This window comes from Micromys minutus (assembly GCF_963924665.1).
Source record: "Micromys minutus genome assembly, chromosome: 19".
Classification (NCBI taxonomy): Eukaryota; Metazoa; Chordata; class Mammalia; order Rodentia; family Muridae; genus Micromys; species Micromys minutus.
This window is the reverse complement of record NC_137954.1, coordinates 30099134-30116997: the sequence shown is the minus strand read 5'-3', so window position 1 is coordinate 30116997 and position 17864 is coordinate 30099134. Positions and strand designations below refer to the sequence as shown.

Here is a 17864-nt window from a genome sequence, read left to right as displayed (position 1 = left end):
CTTCTGAAACTCAGAAGTAAACATAAATTGAAAGCTGGTTTCTAAGTAGACACCTGAATGGCAATTAAAGTAAGAAGGCTGCCAACTTCAAAGCATGCCGATGAGCTTTTGGTGCAATCTAGGTACCGGTTTTCCTTTCCAATCCACTGCATCCTTGCACCAGAGTGAGCAGATTAAACGTCTCTATGTCAGTGTGCTTTAATACTTGCTTATACCCTTGGAAAGTGATGGGAAGAACTTAGAGAAAGACAGAAAATAAGATGCCATGCTCCCTTTGTCCTGTTCACAACATCAAATTGGTAATTATAATGTTTCCCCTTGCTATATCCCAGTAGACAACCCAGCATAGTTGAGATATAAAGACTATACAGTTTATTGGTCTGGCCATTCCCAGACCTTGGGTTAGGCAGGAAAATAGCCATGAGAAGATAAAACAGCATATGATATTGGTTAAAGTGTGGCTTTCTTCCTTGGCATTTGAGGGGATAATTGGAATCTTTTGTAGTTGTGCATCATGGAGACTTTAAAATGAAATAACAGTGTTGCAAAAGGCAAGGAACACAGAAAAATCAGCTATGGAGGGCATGAGTGTGCAGGGTAGCCCAGTCACTTCCTCTCATATTTGTATCCATGACAAGTACATCTGTTTCCACTCTGTTCCTGTCACTGCCCCATTCAAAGCACTTGCTATCCTTTTGGTGTCTCTACCTCTCCCTTTATTCTAATTGTCAGATCACAGATGTCTAGGACCTGCCTATACCCCTTCCTAAACCCATGTCATAGGCACCCAGACTAAAACCACCACCTTGGAAAGATTTTCTCATAGCCACACTTGCAGCTAATGCTCATTGAACATGTTCTTAAGTCCCAGGCACCGTGCTAAGTGCTGTACACATACTCACCTATCAGGGCTCATCCAATGAGGTAGGTATCATGACTCTCTTAATGTTAGAGGGTGACTTATCTAGAGGCCTCCAGCAAGTGGGACTAGGCATCCAGCATAATCTGGCTGATTTATAATCATTGTAACCTCACAGTGGCAAACACCATGCTTCCATCTTTATCCTGAATCTTCACCCTTCATCCAACTTATCTAGGTATCTCGCTTGTTTCTCACAAGATCCCATCAAATATCAAAAGTTATAATAGCTTCCAGTCTTTTCCCAGTAAGAGTAGACGCATACATAGCCCCCAAACAGAAACATGAATTTAGAGACTCGAAGAGTGGTAGTTTGAGGTCTTGTGGAGAAGAATAAGGTGTGGAGGCCAGTAGACCAGAGATTCTTTCAGGTGGGTCAGTTCAGCATTTAAGAGGTGCTAACTAAGTTTGATCTAAAGAGACATACCTACTATCACCCAGATGATACCTACTAACAACCAGAATGCTGTTATCAGAGAAATACTGTCTGCATCCTAGCATGCAGCACATATAGGCTGCCTCCCTTCCTAGGGAGCTTTGTTGTGTCTAGAAATGGTTGGCTGTCACAGTGGAACAGAGTTGTATGGTTGGCAAGAGGAGAAAGATGCAAATGGCATCTTCTGGGCAGAATCCAGAAAGATGCTTCATTAAACATCCCACAGTACACAGGATTCCCCTTGAAAAAGAACGAACTGGTCCAAGACATCCAAATGTCAGTAATTAAGTTTTAAGAAATGTGATTTAGATAATAACTTAGAGAGACATGACAAATATCGCAACCTTTATTAAGTTATATGCAGAGAAATGGTCCATGAAAAGTCGATGACATGAAATCAGAGGAGGGTGTGACAGATAAAAGGGGAAGCTGGGGAGATCTGAGGCACAGCTTTTTATGGCTGACTTTTCTCCAGTACAATATAACTGGATTGTTAATTTCCTTGACTGAGAGTCCATTAGGGAAAGGGGAAAACTTGCTTATATAGTGAGTCCTCAGTCTGACATAAATAATCAATTTGTATAGGAAGGTGGTCTCCACAGGAGCACTCTGGATAATTCTTGCCTAAAATACTGTTGGCTGAATTCATTTCTGGGTCACTGTTTCTCAAGGTGTGCTCTATGCAGTATCTGTAATGAACGTTAGCAAGATGCTCAGTGTAATAGATTCAGAACAGTGCAACTGGTTCATCTCCTAAGGCCTGAGGCAGGAATCCACTGTAACGTCTTTCCATTTGTACATATACTGGAGAATCTTCTCTGCCTCTTCTTACAGTGGTGACTCTAAAAAATACTATTTTGCACTTGTTTGGAATTTGTTTTCCATAAACAATTGTGTAGGTACACCAAATAGGGTTGATAAGAATGTGTTATTGGCTCTTGATAAGTTATTTCTCTTCCATAAAATGAGCCAATTCAATCCAGATTAGGTTATATTAGATGCAGGTTCATTTGAAAGCTGCGCCCTCCACCCCTGCCAAGCACTGAGGCCAAGGAAGTCACCATGGGGCAAAAGAAGGCAGTAAGGGGGAAGAAAGAAAGAAAGAAAGAAAGAAAGAAAGAAAGAAAGAAAGAAAGAAAGAAAGGAAGGAAGGAAGGAAGGAAGGAAGGAAGGAAGAAAGGACACAGTGCCAAGAGAGAAGAAAAGGAGAAAAGAGAGAAGGAGGAAGCAAAATGTTTGAATTATTAGGGACGAGCCTATGGGAACAGGGCAACCCAAGCCCTAGGCTGGGAGCAGGATATGCCAGGTAAGGACTGAGGGATTCTGGGAGAATTCAGAGACCATGGCTGCTTTGATATGTAAAATATGTACCTCAGATCCTTGTCCCTGGGTCCAAAACCAAACAGCTCTTCTTTTTTATCATTGTGTGTGAGAGAATGTTTTGGTATATGGGTGTGCATATGAACATATTGGGGGGGAAGCAGTGTGTGCAGTGTTGGAGACCAGAGGTCAACTCTGAGTGACTTCTTCAGTTGCTTTCCCACTTACATGTTGAGACAGCCTCTCACTGAATCTGGAACTTACTGATTCAGCTAAACTGGTAACCAGTGAACGTCACTCACTCTTTAATAATGACTCTGAAAATTGCATTATTCACAATGAGACTAATTATCAGTGAACGTTTTGGTTCGTTGATACAATAAATGGGTCCCAGAAGTCCTCAGTCATCTCCCTGGCACTGAGACTACAGATGAATTCCGCTGTGCCCAGCTTTTGTAAGTGGACACTGGAATTCTGAACTCACGCCCTCAAACTTGGATGACAAATACTTTACAGGATGAACTATCTGCCCAGACCCTGCCCCTGATTTCTGAAAATATGTTCTTTCAGATTAACAAAGATAATCAGAGATTATATATAATGATGATATTCTATAAATGAACCAAATTTTTCATTAATAATTGGTCTTATCATTTATAATGTGATTTTCAGAGTCATTATTACAAAGGGTAGGTGACATTCATATTTAAAGTCATCAGTAAGAATGGTCACAGGGTGCCAATTTTAGGTACTTAATTTTGTTAAAGGGAAAGGACTGTGGTATGTAGTGGTTTTGTCAGCTAGAGTGGGGTCCAAGCCAGAAAGCAAAGAGATACCTCTGTCTCTGTGGAAAATCCCACTATACAGCAGTCTCTGTCAACTTCAAAGCCATAGCTTTAAATTCAGATTTCCTAAGCCCCATATAACTAAGACTGCATTTGTGTATTTTCACCTGATAGACCATGAAAAAAAAATCATCTAATCTAACCATAAATAGCTTTTGGTTCTTCTTCATAAAACAGAGAAATAATAATATGGTTTGTTTTCTTTTTAAGTATTACTTTTTCAGACAGACATTCAGTACTGCAGTATAAGGCAATTAACCCAGACACCTATATTTTTTGTTCAACCTGAGGAGAATAAGAGACACCAGGGTGCTCAACTTTTTAAGTGTGATGCCTACATCACATTCTTCACTTCAGGACTGAAATGTCTATGTGGAAAAGAGTGCAAAAAGATTGGAAGAACTAAGGTATGGGATGACATTAATGAAGCAGTGTCTTCAGAATACAACAAGGCAGGTATAAATGTGAACTTATACAGACTGGCAATGTTCGCAAGATTTATACAAGCTCAATGCAGACAAAATCTCAACACAGAGGAGGGGAACTGGGCGTGACATTGCACTCCTAGCTGAAGAGCTCCTGACATTTGATTGCTGTTATGAGAGACAGAGAGACAGAGACAGTGTTCTTCTGTGGAATGATACCTGGTATTTCGGTCATACTCCACAGCAGGCTTCATGCCCAGGGGTAGTCAGCCAACACAAACCAGACTAGACAGACTTTTAGTAGAGAAGGAGAGACAGAGAGAGAGAAAGGGACAGGGACAGAATGAATATGAAATTAGGTGGGTAGGAATGTAGGGGAGGATCTGGGAATAGTTGGGAGACGTGGGTAAAATGATCAAAATATATTGTATAGAATTCTCAAAGAATATAAAAAATAAAGTATATAACCTGGAAAAAGTTCCAGGTTCTTTTCCAAGATGAAAAGGGGAGGGGGATGAAGGAGGGAAGGAGGAAGTGACAAGGGACACAGGTTGATAAATATACAGAATACATGTCTTAGCAAATAATTATTTTTTAAGAATTATAGGCTGTGGAAGGAAAAAAGTAGATTTCCTTTGCAATAAAATGTAGTAAAAGAAAAATCTAAGTAAAGAGTTAGCAGCCGAGTTCTTTTAGGAGAACTGGGGCAAGCTAACTATCTGCATTAATAGGAGCCAGGGACATAAGAATCCCACGTCATCATGTTTATGAGGTTATTTGTCATCTCAGTGTTACTATGCTGTGGTGTCTGAGGATGGAGGCAAATGGGTGTGAGTTAGATTCTCATGTCCATGATAACAAATGGTTGGACCCTAGAATGCTCCTGTTTTCAGTAACAGACCAGCCTGATGCTGGACACATTTAAATACGCATGTCTCCTTAAAGACAGTTGCTATCCATGGAATGACAGCCCCTATTCTTTATAATAAAGCATCAAAATTTGTAAGATCAATGGTGAATAAACTCTAAAATGATCATGTTGAGCAATATGAGACTTCTGATAAAATATATAAATCTACAATTTTTTTCTAATGATCGGAAATGTATGGCCAATGAGAAAGGTTATGAATGTAGATATGTAATCCCTTCTCTGATTGCTATTAGATTCTAAGACATGAAAAGGAACAACTTAATCACCTTCCCTATACCCTATCCCATCTATCCTGACTCATAATTTCTCCTGCTGAATTCTATTCATATCATAATATGAATAAATATCCTTATAATGAGATAAACATCTGAATATAACTGGGTGAGCTATTATAAACTATTTTAATGCAATAAACACATTATAAAAATAATTACAATTGATCTCTCTACACACTACGCCAACACACTACTCCCAGACACACTACATGCACATGCCAAAATGCTTTGATTCTTATCTTGTGATTCACCCTGTGTAGTGTTCTTTATTTTCCTTGAAGGCAAGAAACACTTGATTCTAAAAGTAACAGTATTTGAAAAAGAGTTAAAGGAAAATGATTGTATTCTACCAACATTGTATTCTACCAACACTGCCCACTAAATGCATTTTCTACAGAGCAGGAGGTTTGGTGGAGAAATCCATGTTACCATTGGTAGCTCAGAACTGTGAAGCTAAGTTGACCTTTCACACAAGAAGAATAGGCTTGAGTGCTAGTAACATGAATAGAACTTCTGTCTGGGCTGGGGCTCCAATCAGACCACAGAGGCTGAGGAAGTATCGCCTTGTTGCTTGGTTTCCTCTTACTGTGCTGCTTGATGGTAAGCTGAGCTTGCTGGTGCTCCAAGGAGCAGAGTCAACTTTCTCTGAGATACAAAAACAGCAACAACAACAACAAAAACAACAAAAGCAACAAAGCAATGCAGTGAGTTCCCAGCAGGTAAAAGGAAGATCAGTTGGAAACAGAAGAAAAACACATGCAAGATAAGCTCCTTGGTCATTCTTCCACAGTAAGGAAGTAATCAGTAGGTCCTGCAAAGCTCAAACAGTGATAATACAGACTGGATGCAGATAAAGAAGAGATGGGTACCACAGGTGAAAGTGCTGGTAACCTATGTTCAGATTTAGGGTTGCAAACCTGTGTGGTCTCATGTGGTACAAACATAACTTTCAGCCCTGAAGGTTTCAGTTCTGAATATTTTAGTCATTTTTAGGAACTAGATTTGCAGACATTATGAGACATTATCAAGTTGCTCTGCCAAGTTTACGCCCAGTGATGATGTCACCAGCAAATTGGGTAGTGTGCTGAACCAGATGCACTTATAATCAACCATTTTAAATCATAACATCACTGAGCTTCTTACAGCTTCATCCTCTTGCCGATTGCCTTTGTTGTCTGCTCCTGTATTCTAGGGCCCCCATTATTTCACTTCCTCTCTGCCAAGTCCCCTCCTTTGAGCATGACTCCCACTGGTCTCGCCTTAATTTCATTGTGACGTTTCCCCAGTAAAGGATCTATAGACTAAACTTCCATTTACTCGCAGTCATTTTCAACTCAGCAGAAACCCAGATCCCACCTAATGGCTCGGTGGGAAACCACTTTCAGAGGCCAGGGGTTTTCTTCACCTAGTCCCTTTGCTCACTGTTGTTCTTCAGTTGAAAAATACTTTGGAAAGTTAAACACACAAGAGGCCAGACTCTAGCTGAGGTGGATGGTAGCCTTAAGATATTCCCCAAGAAAAATCCAACACTAATCTTTGAGTGCTGCTGGGATAGACTTTTGAAGTTTTGGGTTAAGGTTGCGGATGGTTGATTGTAAGCAGTTAATTTGTCACAGCCAAAAGATAAGAGGATAGGAAGCCTGGGAAAGACCCTAATGGAGAAATGATCTAGATCAGGTCAGCCTGTGAGCATGTCTATGGACATTTTTTTTGAGTATTTAATTGAGGTAAGAAGAGTCATTATAGGGCACCCCATTTCACAACAGGACCCCAAACTGTGTAAGAGAGAAGTAAACAGTGTCACCAGCAGCAGCAAGCAGGCAGCCTGGGCTCACTTGTTTCTTCCTATGTTCAACTGGGAATATAATGTAACTAGCTTTGAGTTCCGCCTTGGCTTCCTCTCACTGATAGACTGTAGCCTGCAGTCATAAGCCACACAAACCCTTTCCTCCCCTGGTTGCTTTTGGTCAGGGCACTTGATCACAACGGAAATGAAACTAGAACACATTATGAGATGGCCAGAAAAATATAAGAATTTTATAGATTACCATAAAGAATAAGATTTTCTTTGCAAGGCCTTAGACTCCTAAGTTTTGTCCTGTCTTAGAACAAGAAAGATGTATTGCAAACATGAAGCAGAACATGAGCCAGTTGACTTTTCATTTTAAGAGGGGTTCATCTGCTTCTGACTTAGAAAGGGACCATTAGCACAAAATCACTGACAACCTCTAGAAGTTGAGCATAACTTTAAATCTCCAATGTAAAGAAGTGAATTTGTCATCAACCTTCCATGGGCCTGGAAACATCTTCCAAACAACTATTAAGAATTGCAAATGTACTTCTCCTTGCTAGACACACAGTCTTTGAATACATTTACAAAAAAGCATAGCCCTGAGAGTTTTCTACTTTTCAGCTACCTCTATTTATATGCTTATTAATTCCTGAGAAATTTGTAAAATGTATTTTGATCATATTAATCACTTTCCCCAACTTTGCCTAGATCTACCTACCTTTCCTACCCACTCATTTTTAATCCTCTTTTTCTAAAAGCCCATATACTCCCATTTACTCTGATATGTGGCCTTCCAATGGAGTATGGTGGACATACCACTGGGCAGGCATACCTATAAGAAAACTGGTTCTTCTTCTAGCAGCTATTTGCTGCCAAATAGCTCCCAAGCTAAGGGTAAGATGGAGTGACAACTCTACTTTCTATGTTGGGATTTGGTCTGGCCTGGCTCATGCATGGTGCCACGTCTACTGTGAGTTCATAGGTTCAACTGCCCTGCTGAATCTAAGAAATACCATTTTCTTATAGTCATCATCCTTGAGTTCTTACAATCTTCCTGCCTCTTCTTCTACCATATGTCTGAGTATTGTGAGCAAGGGATATGATAGAGTTGTCCCATTTAGAGTTGAGCATTACTCAGTCTTATAGTCTCTGTACCTTGACCAGTTGTGAGTCTCTATGTTCATTGTTACCTACAGCAAAAGCAAGCTTCTCCAATGAAGGTTGACAGATGCACTATTGTAGGGATATAAAATGATGATTCATGAGAAGCTGGTTTAATACCATGTTCATATAACAGAACATTAGTAGTAGGTTTCTCTCTAGGGATCATGACTTTCTAGCCACAGTATCTTGGACCCAGTAACAGAGCCAATTATGAATTTTATCTTGTCAAGCAGGCCATAAATCCAGTCACAAAGTGTTTGGTTACTCCTGTGATATGTGTACCACAATTGCACCAGTGGGCTTCTCTTGCCAGGTAAGCCATTTCCATAGCTCACAAGATCACAGTACTCACAGTGGGTTAAGACTGGTGATTACTTATCTACTCTGATAGCCCACACAGTATCTTCTACCACTGGGAAAGCTCGTTAGTAGGGAAGGAAGCCTCGAGGTAAATACCAGCTTTATTTCTCCACGTTTTATGACTCAAATATGTGGTGTCTTCAAATATAGGGTCTTATCCATCAAGTTCTGGGAGGTAGCCAGGAGCAATGGTAATAGACTATAATTTCTGGGTATCTTCAGGTCTTTACTAGTCACCAATTCCTTCCCGGAACTGGAGTTTTTATTTGTTACCTCTGATGCCTAATAAGAGGATTTTCACCTTATTATAGGGCATTTCCCTTTAAGCCCTTTCCATATACATTTATGTGTACATATTTTAGGAAGAATGTATACATATGTGATAGTAGTGGGCTTCCGTGTGACTCTTTCAGAATTTCTTTAGTATCTCTTCCCATATTCTCTCTTAGACCCTGTCCTCCAATAACCTGCCCCAATTTAATCTTTTCTGTCCAATTACTCCCCTTTTACCTCTTATCCCACCATCTTATATACCCCCCTCCTGGAAAGAACCCTTACACCTAACTAATTTCATGACCTCTATGAGCACTCCAAATACAACACATACTTCTGAAGATTCAAGGTTAACATTCATAAACCAGAGAAAACATGTGAAGTTTGTCTTTTTAGATTTAGGTTATCTCAGAATGATGGTTTGCAGCTCTACCCATTCACCTGCAAATATCATCATTTGGATTTTAGCTACCTCTAATGCTATATCCCTTCTCAGGCCCTAGGTCTATCCCAGACTCCGGTATCACACAACCATGCTTATATACCTCTTGACAGAATGTCTTGGTTTGGCACTGTGCTGATAATTACTATGGCTCACTATGGTGACACCAAATCTCCGTGTTTTCTTAATTGACTCCCATCTGCCATATTCAGAACACCTCTAGGATCATGTCCTCAATTCTAAACATTAGTTTCTGCAAAATTCAACTTACTTTTTTAACCTCCCAATTGAACTGTATCCATGCCTTTTGTTTTCCTATCTCCAGCCTGGCTCTTCCCTACATTTTAAGGATGCACCTGCCTGTCTTCTTGACATAACATTCAGCACTGAACAGTCAGTGTAAAGAAAGAAACCCTCTCTTCTTACTCCCTTGCAATAGAAACCATCTCTCCAATAAGACAAACTCAGGAATCAAGATTTCAATGCTAGATGTGCTGTTAACTGGCTTTGAGACTCTTGTCACTGTGGACCCAGTCTTCCTATTTAAGAATAGAGTGAAAATAACAATGACATTTACTTCATGATTTAAATAAGCGCTTGGACCAACACCCAGAACCTACTGTTTGCTCACACAATTCCTTCCATTTGTTAACAATTTAATCACTAAGTCCTTCTTGATAGCCTCCTCAGAGTTGGTGTGGTAGACTGATTCAAATCCTTGGACTGCAGTTTCTTCAATCTATCCAGTCTATAGCTGCCAAATGAGGACCCTCCTAAAATGCCATTTTAATTAATACTTTGAAATCCCTCAGTAGTCACTATCATTTTCAGACACAGTAGAAACATTCATGATGCTGACATTCAGAGCCATAAAGGAACCATTTCTGGCTTCAATTTTCAACCCTTTCCACTCCTATTTGACTCTTGGCTCCAGGTAACATTGACACCCAGTTCTTTTCCTAATATTCTGTTTTGTTCTACCCTTTAGCCTTTACATTATTTAATAATGGTGCTTATGATATAACAGGCAAAGTAAAGCGTCGACTTGTTAAAGCATTTTCTCAGTTATCTTTACTATTTCTACAAAGTAGTGATTATGACATGTTTGTTTTGTAAATGAGGAAAAGGGGGACCTAAAAAGGGTGAGCAATTAGCCAAGGATGATCAGCCTCCATGATACTGACCATTTTCCCTTGATGCCTGTTCATGTTCGATGTCCTCAGCTGTGCTCACGTTCCTGGTACTCACCTATTACTCAAAACCTCATTAAGAAAGACATCTCTTTCTTGGATTTTTATTGGTTATTTTATTTACTTACTATTTCAAATGTTATTCCCCTTCTCAGTTTCCCCACTGCAACCCCCCTATTTCATTCCCCACCCCCTGCTTCTATGAGAGTGCTTCCCCACCCACCCACTCCAGCCTTACCACCCTAGCATTCCCCTATGCTGGGGCATCAACCCTCCACAGGACCAAGGGCCTCCCCTCCCACTGATGCCAGGCAAGGCTCTCCTCTGAAGAAGGACATCTCTATGCAGCTCCTCCAAGCTTCTGCAAACTCTAAAAGGCTCTTCTGTCCAACACAGCTTCTTAAATCGAGGGGAAATGTCACATGTTTCTCATCAATAAAGCTCATCGATGCTTAAAAATGGTGTTTAATCAATTCTTATCACATACCAGAATCAAGTTTTTTTTTTTTCCCTTGATGAACTTTACAGTGACTTCTTTTGATTGGACCACTGGATTGTCTCAATCAGTGATTCTTGCTCACTGTCCTTGTTATTTTTGTTTTCTAACACATTTCTGAAAAAGGACTTAGAATGGGACAAGATGCCACAGGATGCTGGTGATGTAGATTTTAGTGGACCTCAGTGGTGCTGTCACATGGGCCAGGGTCTACTATGTTATTGCCTTTCCCATCCCTGTAGTTACCATGAGGTCAGTCCAGTTGAAATCACCAAATCCACTTTAGTAATGCCTCTTTCTAAAGGAAGACTGTGGTCAAAAGCCAAAGGGACAGAAAAATGACACAGTTGTTTCTTTTTCCTCAGGATGGGTTTTAAAACCTAGCCTCACATATACATTGTATGAGCTCTTCCACAGAGCTACAGCCTCAGCAAAGACTGAGCTAGTTTTAGATTGCAGAAGCTAAGGCATGGGAAAAACCACACAACTCAGAACGGTGGTACCTAAAGAGGAACAGAAGGCAGACATATGCACAGATTAGAAAGGGAGGAAGTTGCTTCAGAGTTTCTTGAGATTATTATGTGATTCTTATAAGGTGCTTTGCCTGTTGTCTAAAATTGTGAGTCAGGAATTTGGAGTTCCAATGTTAGGAGACCCCACAAAAATGTTTCTAGATTAATGATCCCTGCCAGGCTTGGCAGTTTCTGAACAGTTGAAACTGCTCCAATGAATGGGTTCACAGGTTCTTATGCTTTTGGTTGTGAGCCTAGCTTTTAATGGCTGAGCCATCTCACCAACCTACCATAGCTTCTTAGTGAGTCTATGAGTTTTTTAAAAGTTGTAAAATACTATTTTCCAGCCACATAGATAAAAACAAATCTTACACCAGAAAAATAAAATCAAATGATATGTCCACAGACTCCTAACACATCCTATTATGGGTCTACCCATGTGCTAGATATCAAAGGTTACATAGAGGGTGAGTTCTGTTTAGAATCGTTTCTACCGATGATCAGTGGTCTATGTCGCTGTCTTGTATTAAAGAAGGTGGCTAGGGAAAACTTCTGCATGAGAGCAGCGATTCAACAGCTGCTAGTTAGCTGCTCACAGGAAGTGGTGACTTGTGGGTTTGCCTTTCCTCTCTGTTGAGCTCTCTAGATGCAGCATGAGCACTTCCCTTCTTAGGGGAGCAGAGAGATTTGTTCAGCCAGCTCGGTGAAGCCTCAGAAAGAAAAGGTGTAAGGGTGTCGGTCGTTCTCAAATAACCTATGACCCGATTTCAAGGCATATGATGAGCTTCCGAGGAAAAGAATTTTGGAAGAGGAGGAGAACTGTGAAGAGAGTGAACCCAGAAGGAATCCACAGGGCTAGTGCTGTAGGTATCTGAGCTGACTTCGCATCTTATTGTACATGCTTTCTTTAAAAAATGGTACGGCTTAGAGCAGGTTTCTACCACAAGTTATGAGACAAAGCCCTCTATACAGTAGCAGATTCTGTTTGGCTCATAAGTAGCCTTTTTTAAAAAACTTAAATATTTATTTTGAAAGTCAATGTTGCTCTCAAGCTTCATGTAACTGAAAAATACTGACACTGTATTAAATCTGAAGATTATTGGAATAATAGAAATCGATCTAGAGTTATCATTATGTGTCATTATTTCCAAAATTGTTTCTCTTGGTTCTGTTTGTTTGCTTTTAGATTCTATTTTGGTCTAAGTTTGGGATTTGTATTTCTGAGATAGAGTCTCACACTGTCATCTTGGCTGCCTTGCTATTTCTGTGGAGTTCACACTAATTTGGGCTCCTAGCAATCCTGCTTCTGCTTCTGAATAAGATGTTAAAAACATGAGCTACAACTCTCCCTCTCTCTCTCTCTTCTCTCTCTCTCTCTCTCTCTCTCTCTCTCTCTCTCTCTCTCTCTCTCTCTCTCTCTCTCTTAGTCTTCAGTTCCTTGAATTAAGACCCCAAAGGACTTATTTGTTTACAACTATATTTCATAATTATTGGTGTTCTATTTTTATCATGTATATCACTAATTTACTTTAACATTCTTAGAAAGAATAATTTAAACTGTGAAGGAAAGGGTAAAGAATTATACAACAGAATCAAGGAAGGGTATAAAGGGTCACAGAGATTTTAATTTACCATAAAAATAGCTCTTCCTAATTATTCTTACAAAATGAAAGGAAAACTTTGGATGGACACATGTTCTTATAGTTATGTGTAGAATTCTGAAGAACTCAGTGGTAGCCGATTGTCAAGGCACCTGCGATACAGGGAAGGTTAACCTTCTATGAAAACGCTGCACCAGTGTTGTTGAATGGATCCTTTTCAGAAGGTTGATCATTTCATGGTGCTGTGCAGTTCTGTTTGACATCTTCAGAGCAGGCATCCTCCATCTCAAAGTTATGGTCATTCGGGATCTGGACAGCCTTATTGTGGGGGGTTCTTCTGTGTGTTGTAAGATGTATAGCAATGTCCTGTCTCTTATTTATGAGGTCCTGGTGGCAGCTTCTCTAGAAGACAACTTTCTTCAGGTGTACTTGGTGGCAAAGACTGATTGTCTGGTTGAGAACTGCTTTTTAGGGGGGGGGGGGGTTTAAAAAGGAGAAAAAAGAAAAAAAAAAAACCTGATGAAGCCAATAATGACTTTCGATCACATACATCAGATACATGTACATACATATACACACCCATACAGATGTGCATGGGCTTCTTTATACTACAGTGGCCTGGTGGCCATTTTAAAGGAACAACTTTTACTAGCAGTTGTGCTTGTAAGGATGTCATTGTGTTATCCGTTCTGGGTCTATCTCAACAGTATATGTTTGCATAAGGCAAATTCAATTATGTTCCTCGACATTGTCCCTCAGGCATGTGGCCTGAGTTTGCCCACAGAATTCGCTCCCCATTTGCCAGAAATCTGAGTCCACTAGACAGGCTCCATGAAAGCATACTCAGCTGGTTGTCTTTAGTCTGCTAAAGAGAATAATTGTTTCAAAACTTCTCCTGATGCATAATGGTTTCAACCTTCAGACCAATCCAGGGAGCATAATTCTCCTGCTACCATCTCTTTCGGTGTTTAGAAGCACTTTGGATTAAGTGACCACAGGCTTTACTTTTTGTTTCCACTAAAAGAGACAACACACTGGAAAAGAATGTGTCTATCTTATATCCACCACACATACAGTATTGGCAAGAGGACAGTCCCCAGTGTCTCAAAGTATAATGAAGCTAATCACTCTATGAATTATCTTAATTGAATTTGAATGTATTGCTACTGAGTACTATGGGAAAAGGTGCCAATAAGGACCTGGTGTTTTCCCACACCATTCAGTAGCAATGCATTCAAATTTAATTAAGATCATTCATACAGTGATTAGCTTTCTTCTGTGGAAGGCACTAGGGACTTTCCTGCTACAGTTGCCTGGTTTTGGTCTGCCTAAGATAGGAATATCTACTTCCACAGGCTTTCTCTTTCACTGAGTAGAGAATTGTTCAATCTATCCTTAAGTATTATCCTAAGATGTGGTTTTCATTTTGGAAAACAGACCCCAAGAAAATGAAATAAGTAATCAGAGGGGGCCACATGAGATGGATACCTCAGGGTCACTCTGACGCTTTCTCTCTCTGCACTCACACTCACGTGCAGACTATTTAAATCACTCTGAACCTCTGTTTCCTCTTCTGAGAAATGTTCATCTAATACCCAGGCTGTCTTAAGAGCATGTGTTAGAATTACATGTGTGCCTTCTGAGCATAGTTTGAAAGATGGAAAACAGTTAAAATTATTATTTTTAAGTATAGTTATTTCCAAGGGCAAGGGTGTGGGGGAGGGACACAATTGTAGTACAGGTTTCTTCTCTGTGTCTCGGTTGAAGCCACAGAGGAACAGGGGATTCTGTCATGATCTAAGAAGCCATTTTGGTAACACGGTTACTCGGTAAATATAAATCTGGGTTGACTGGTGTTCCAGGGCCCCAACGTTCCCTGTGTGGATGAGATGGAGCTTGCCTCAAAAAGTGTATGTCATTTCCTCCTCTGTCTATACCCAAGTTAGCAGAAGCCCACCCAGATGGAACTTTCCACTGCACATTTATCTCAGCTTCTAAGCAGTAAACCTCACCCTGAGGTTGCCATCAGAGCCTCCTGAAGAGGAGGTAAAGTCACAAATCAAGTGACAGAATTACCCCAAAGAGACTTAAACTCATGCTAGGGAATTCAAATATATATATATGTCTTTAAATTTTCTTAATATGTATAGTAAAAGGAATAAAATAATTATTGAATTGCCACAATTTCTTTTTTCCCTTTGTAATAATCATGTGAACATATCAATTGAGAATACTTACTAAGAACCAGGACTTCTATGCCTTTCAAACTGTGTACTATCTTGACCCAGACTGATTTGTGTTTGTGTGTGTGTGTGTGTGTGTGTGTGTGTGCATTCTGTGACTTTCAAATTCTAGTTAAAGTTATGTAATTTATTCTGTTGGATTTTTAAAATTATTTTGTGGACTTCAGTTGTAGCTGAATACTACATGGTTTGCCTAACATTTGCAGAGCACTTGGTTAGACCCTCAGTGCCTAAAAAATAAATAAATAAAAATCATTATTACAACCTTCTTTTCCTGAAATTGTTTGGAAGCTTAGCTTGTTTGCCTTATGTTCAAATGCATTGACCAAGAATTACTTTCATATATTTGGGTCTATGTTTTCATAGGCAGCATACCTGTGGCTCACAACCCCCTGGGGGGCTAAGGACCCTTTCAGAGGAGTTTCATATCAGATCTTTATAATATGATGTATAACAGTAGCAAAAGTAGTTATGAAGCAGCAATAAAAATAATTTATCGTGGCTGGGAAGGGCCACCACAACTTGAGGAAATATATTAAAGAGTCCCAACATTAGGAAGGTTAAGATCCACTGAGTTATACAGTACTGTGTTGTGAGAAATGTTTAGGAGAACTGAAACTTATTGCAATGTTATCACCAACCTACATCCGTGATGCTCAGAGCTGAGCGTGCTGCCCTCAGGTTGATCATTTTCTCCTAAGATGCATTTGTATGTTCATTTCTCGTTTTTAGTCGAGATTATTTAATATGACCACTACTGCATAGGAAGTCTTAATGAAACTATCATTTCCTTTGTCAGTTTCGTGGCCTAATTTGGAAAGATCAAATCCATGATGAATTTCAGTGATTATGCCTGTCATCTGTACAGTCAGAAGCAAATGCGGAAGTTTTAAAAATAACCGTGATTCATTGTTTTAAAGTCGCTCCTGTCTTGTGGATTATTAATCTGCAGGATTTTGAAGTGTTTTGGAAAGCTTGGCTAGGCAAGGAGGTTTGACCTCCCCCTAGGAATGTTGCCTGTGAGCACTTTATAAAGGGAAATCTACAGGCAGAGACACTAATTGGAGAGACAGCCACTGATTCCCTACCTTCGTCAGGGTACAGTGCATTACTGTGCATTCTTTCCGATTGGCTTTAGAGTACTTATCCAGGATAACCTGTAGGCTAATGTGAGTCATCTCCTTCCCGTCATGCACCGTCCTTTGCTGTTACTGCTCGTTGCATAGGAACATTTAGAGTGGGGTATCTATAGGCCGCTGTGTAAGAGGCTAGTTAGCAAAAAGGAAGTACAAAGTGAGGTCCTAGGAGTGATGTGCTATGCTTTTCTTCCATTCTCAGTGGTACTGGGGATCCACCCCCAAGGCTTTACATATATTAGGCAAGCACACTACCACTGGACAGGCTGACGCTTGCCAAATAAGAAAGGAGACTGGAGCAGGGTTAAAACAAGTCTAGATTGTCAGGGTAAAATTCACAAAAGGATACTTTGAAAGAAAACAAAGAAGCGGGAGTGACCCGGGACTTCTGAACTCAGTCAGTCCACACTAAAAAGGAGAAGTGTACTTTGAAACTTGACACAGCATTAGAGTGTATGTGAAGGCAAATCAGAGGAATCGAAGTGGATGGCAGAAATAGGAAGGTATGTCAACTGTCAGGGAACTGCAGAAAGCTGGCTCCAAACTGGTTGGGAGGGGAACCTGTAATGTAACAGAGAATGACCACCCCTTTCCTCCAGGTTGACTGTGGTGGGAAAGAGAAGAAATAATTCAGGAAAGAACCGGAGTGTGGTATGGGCCATTTGTTAGAGGACAGGATTCACAGCACATGGGGGGTGGGGGGAAGGTCATGATCCCAAACCTTTCCTCATACGAAATTGTTTGAAAGATCCCCTTGAGGGCTGGGCATATGCCTCAGCAAGTAAATGTGAGCATGAGCACCCAGTTAGGCTGGCAGGAGAGGAGGGAGCTCATTGAGTAGTGAGCTTGGTGAGCTTGGGCTTCAGGGAAAGATACACTTTCAACAACTGAAGTGGAAGAAGACACCTGACATTGGCCACTTGCTTGTACATGGAATCATGCATGCGCACACACACACAAGCCCTAATACAAACATGGTATGGATTATGTGGTCATACATACATACATACATACATACATACATACATACATACATACATACAAACACAGGATTCCTCACTTAGTGGCAATTTCTAATGGAGATCCTTACATGGTATTATCCATCTTCGTTGTGTAGATCCTGAGCCTACCTTTTCATTTTCTTTTCTCCTCCTCTTTGCACTCCTATAAGTAATTTCTTGTCTTCCATTCCTGACAATTTCTTTCCTGAGGGACACAGAGATCTCTTGCCATTGTTCAAACCTCTAATGCTCTGCACTGATTTAAAAAAAAAATCACTAAGTGGGCAGGAATAGTACCCAATGTTATAGATCTAATCTAGAATCTTTCTGACAGGAAAATAAATTTTGGTATTTTGGCCCTTCCAAGTCCAAATTGTTGACAAAGTAGACCACAGTCTTTAAGGTGTGAAGGACTGAAACATCAACCCTTCCATCCATTACTGGTGAGGTTACAAAAGTTTTCAGAATCCAAAGGTCATCTTTTGGGGAAAAAATGCTCAACT

At 40.2% G+C, this 17864-nt stretch overlaps 1 protein-coding gene across 5 annotated transcripts in view; it reads left to right on the top strand.

Moving 5' to 3' along the window:
• DOCK10 (dedicator of cytokinesis 10) overlaps positions 1 to 17864 on the top strand; it is a gene marked incomplete at both ends in the record, with an annotated part of 250532 nt that overhangs the window by 69803 nt on the left and 162865 nt on the right. For 2 of the 5 annotated variants that reach the window (XM_080932738.1, XM_080932739.1), the window contains one exon: positions 12157 to 12243. The exons of the other annotated variants lie outside the window; for them this stretch is intronic. In XM_080932738.1, the coding sequence (XP_080788864.1) occupies positions 12157 to 12243 (87 nt within the window). Of the gene's footprint in view, positions 1 to 12156; positions 12244 to 17864 lie in introns of those variants that run through there. 5 annotated transcript variants of the gene reach the window in all.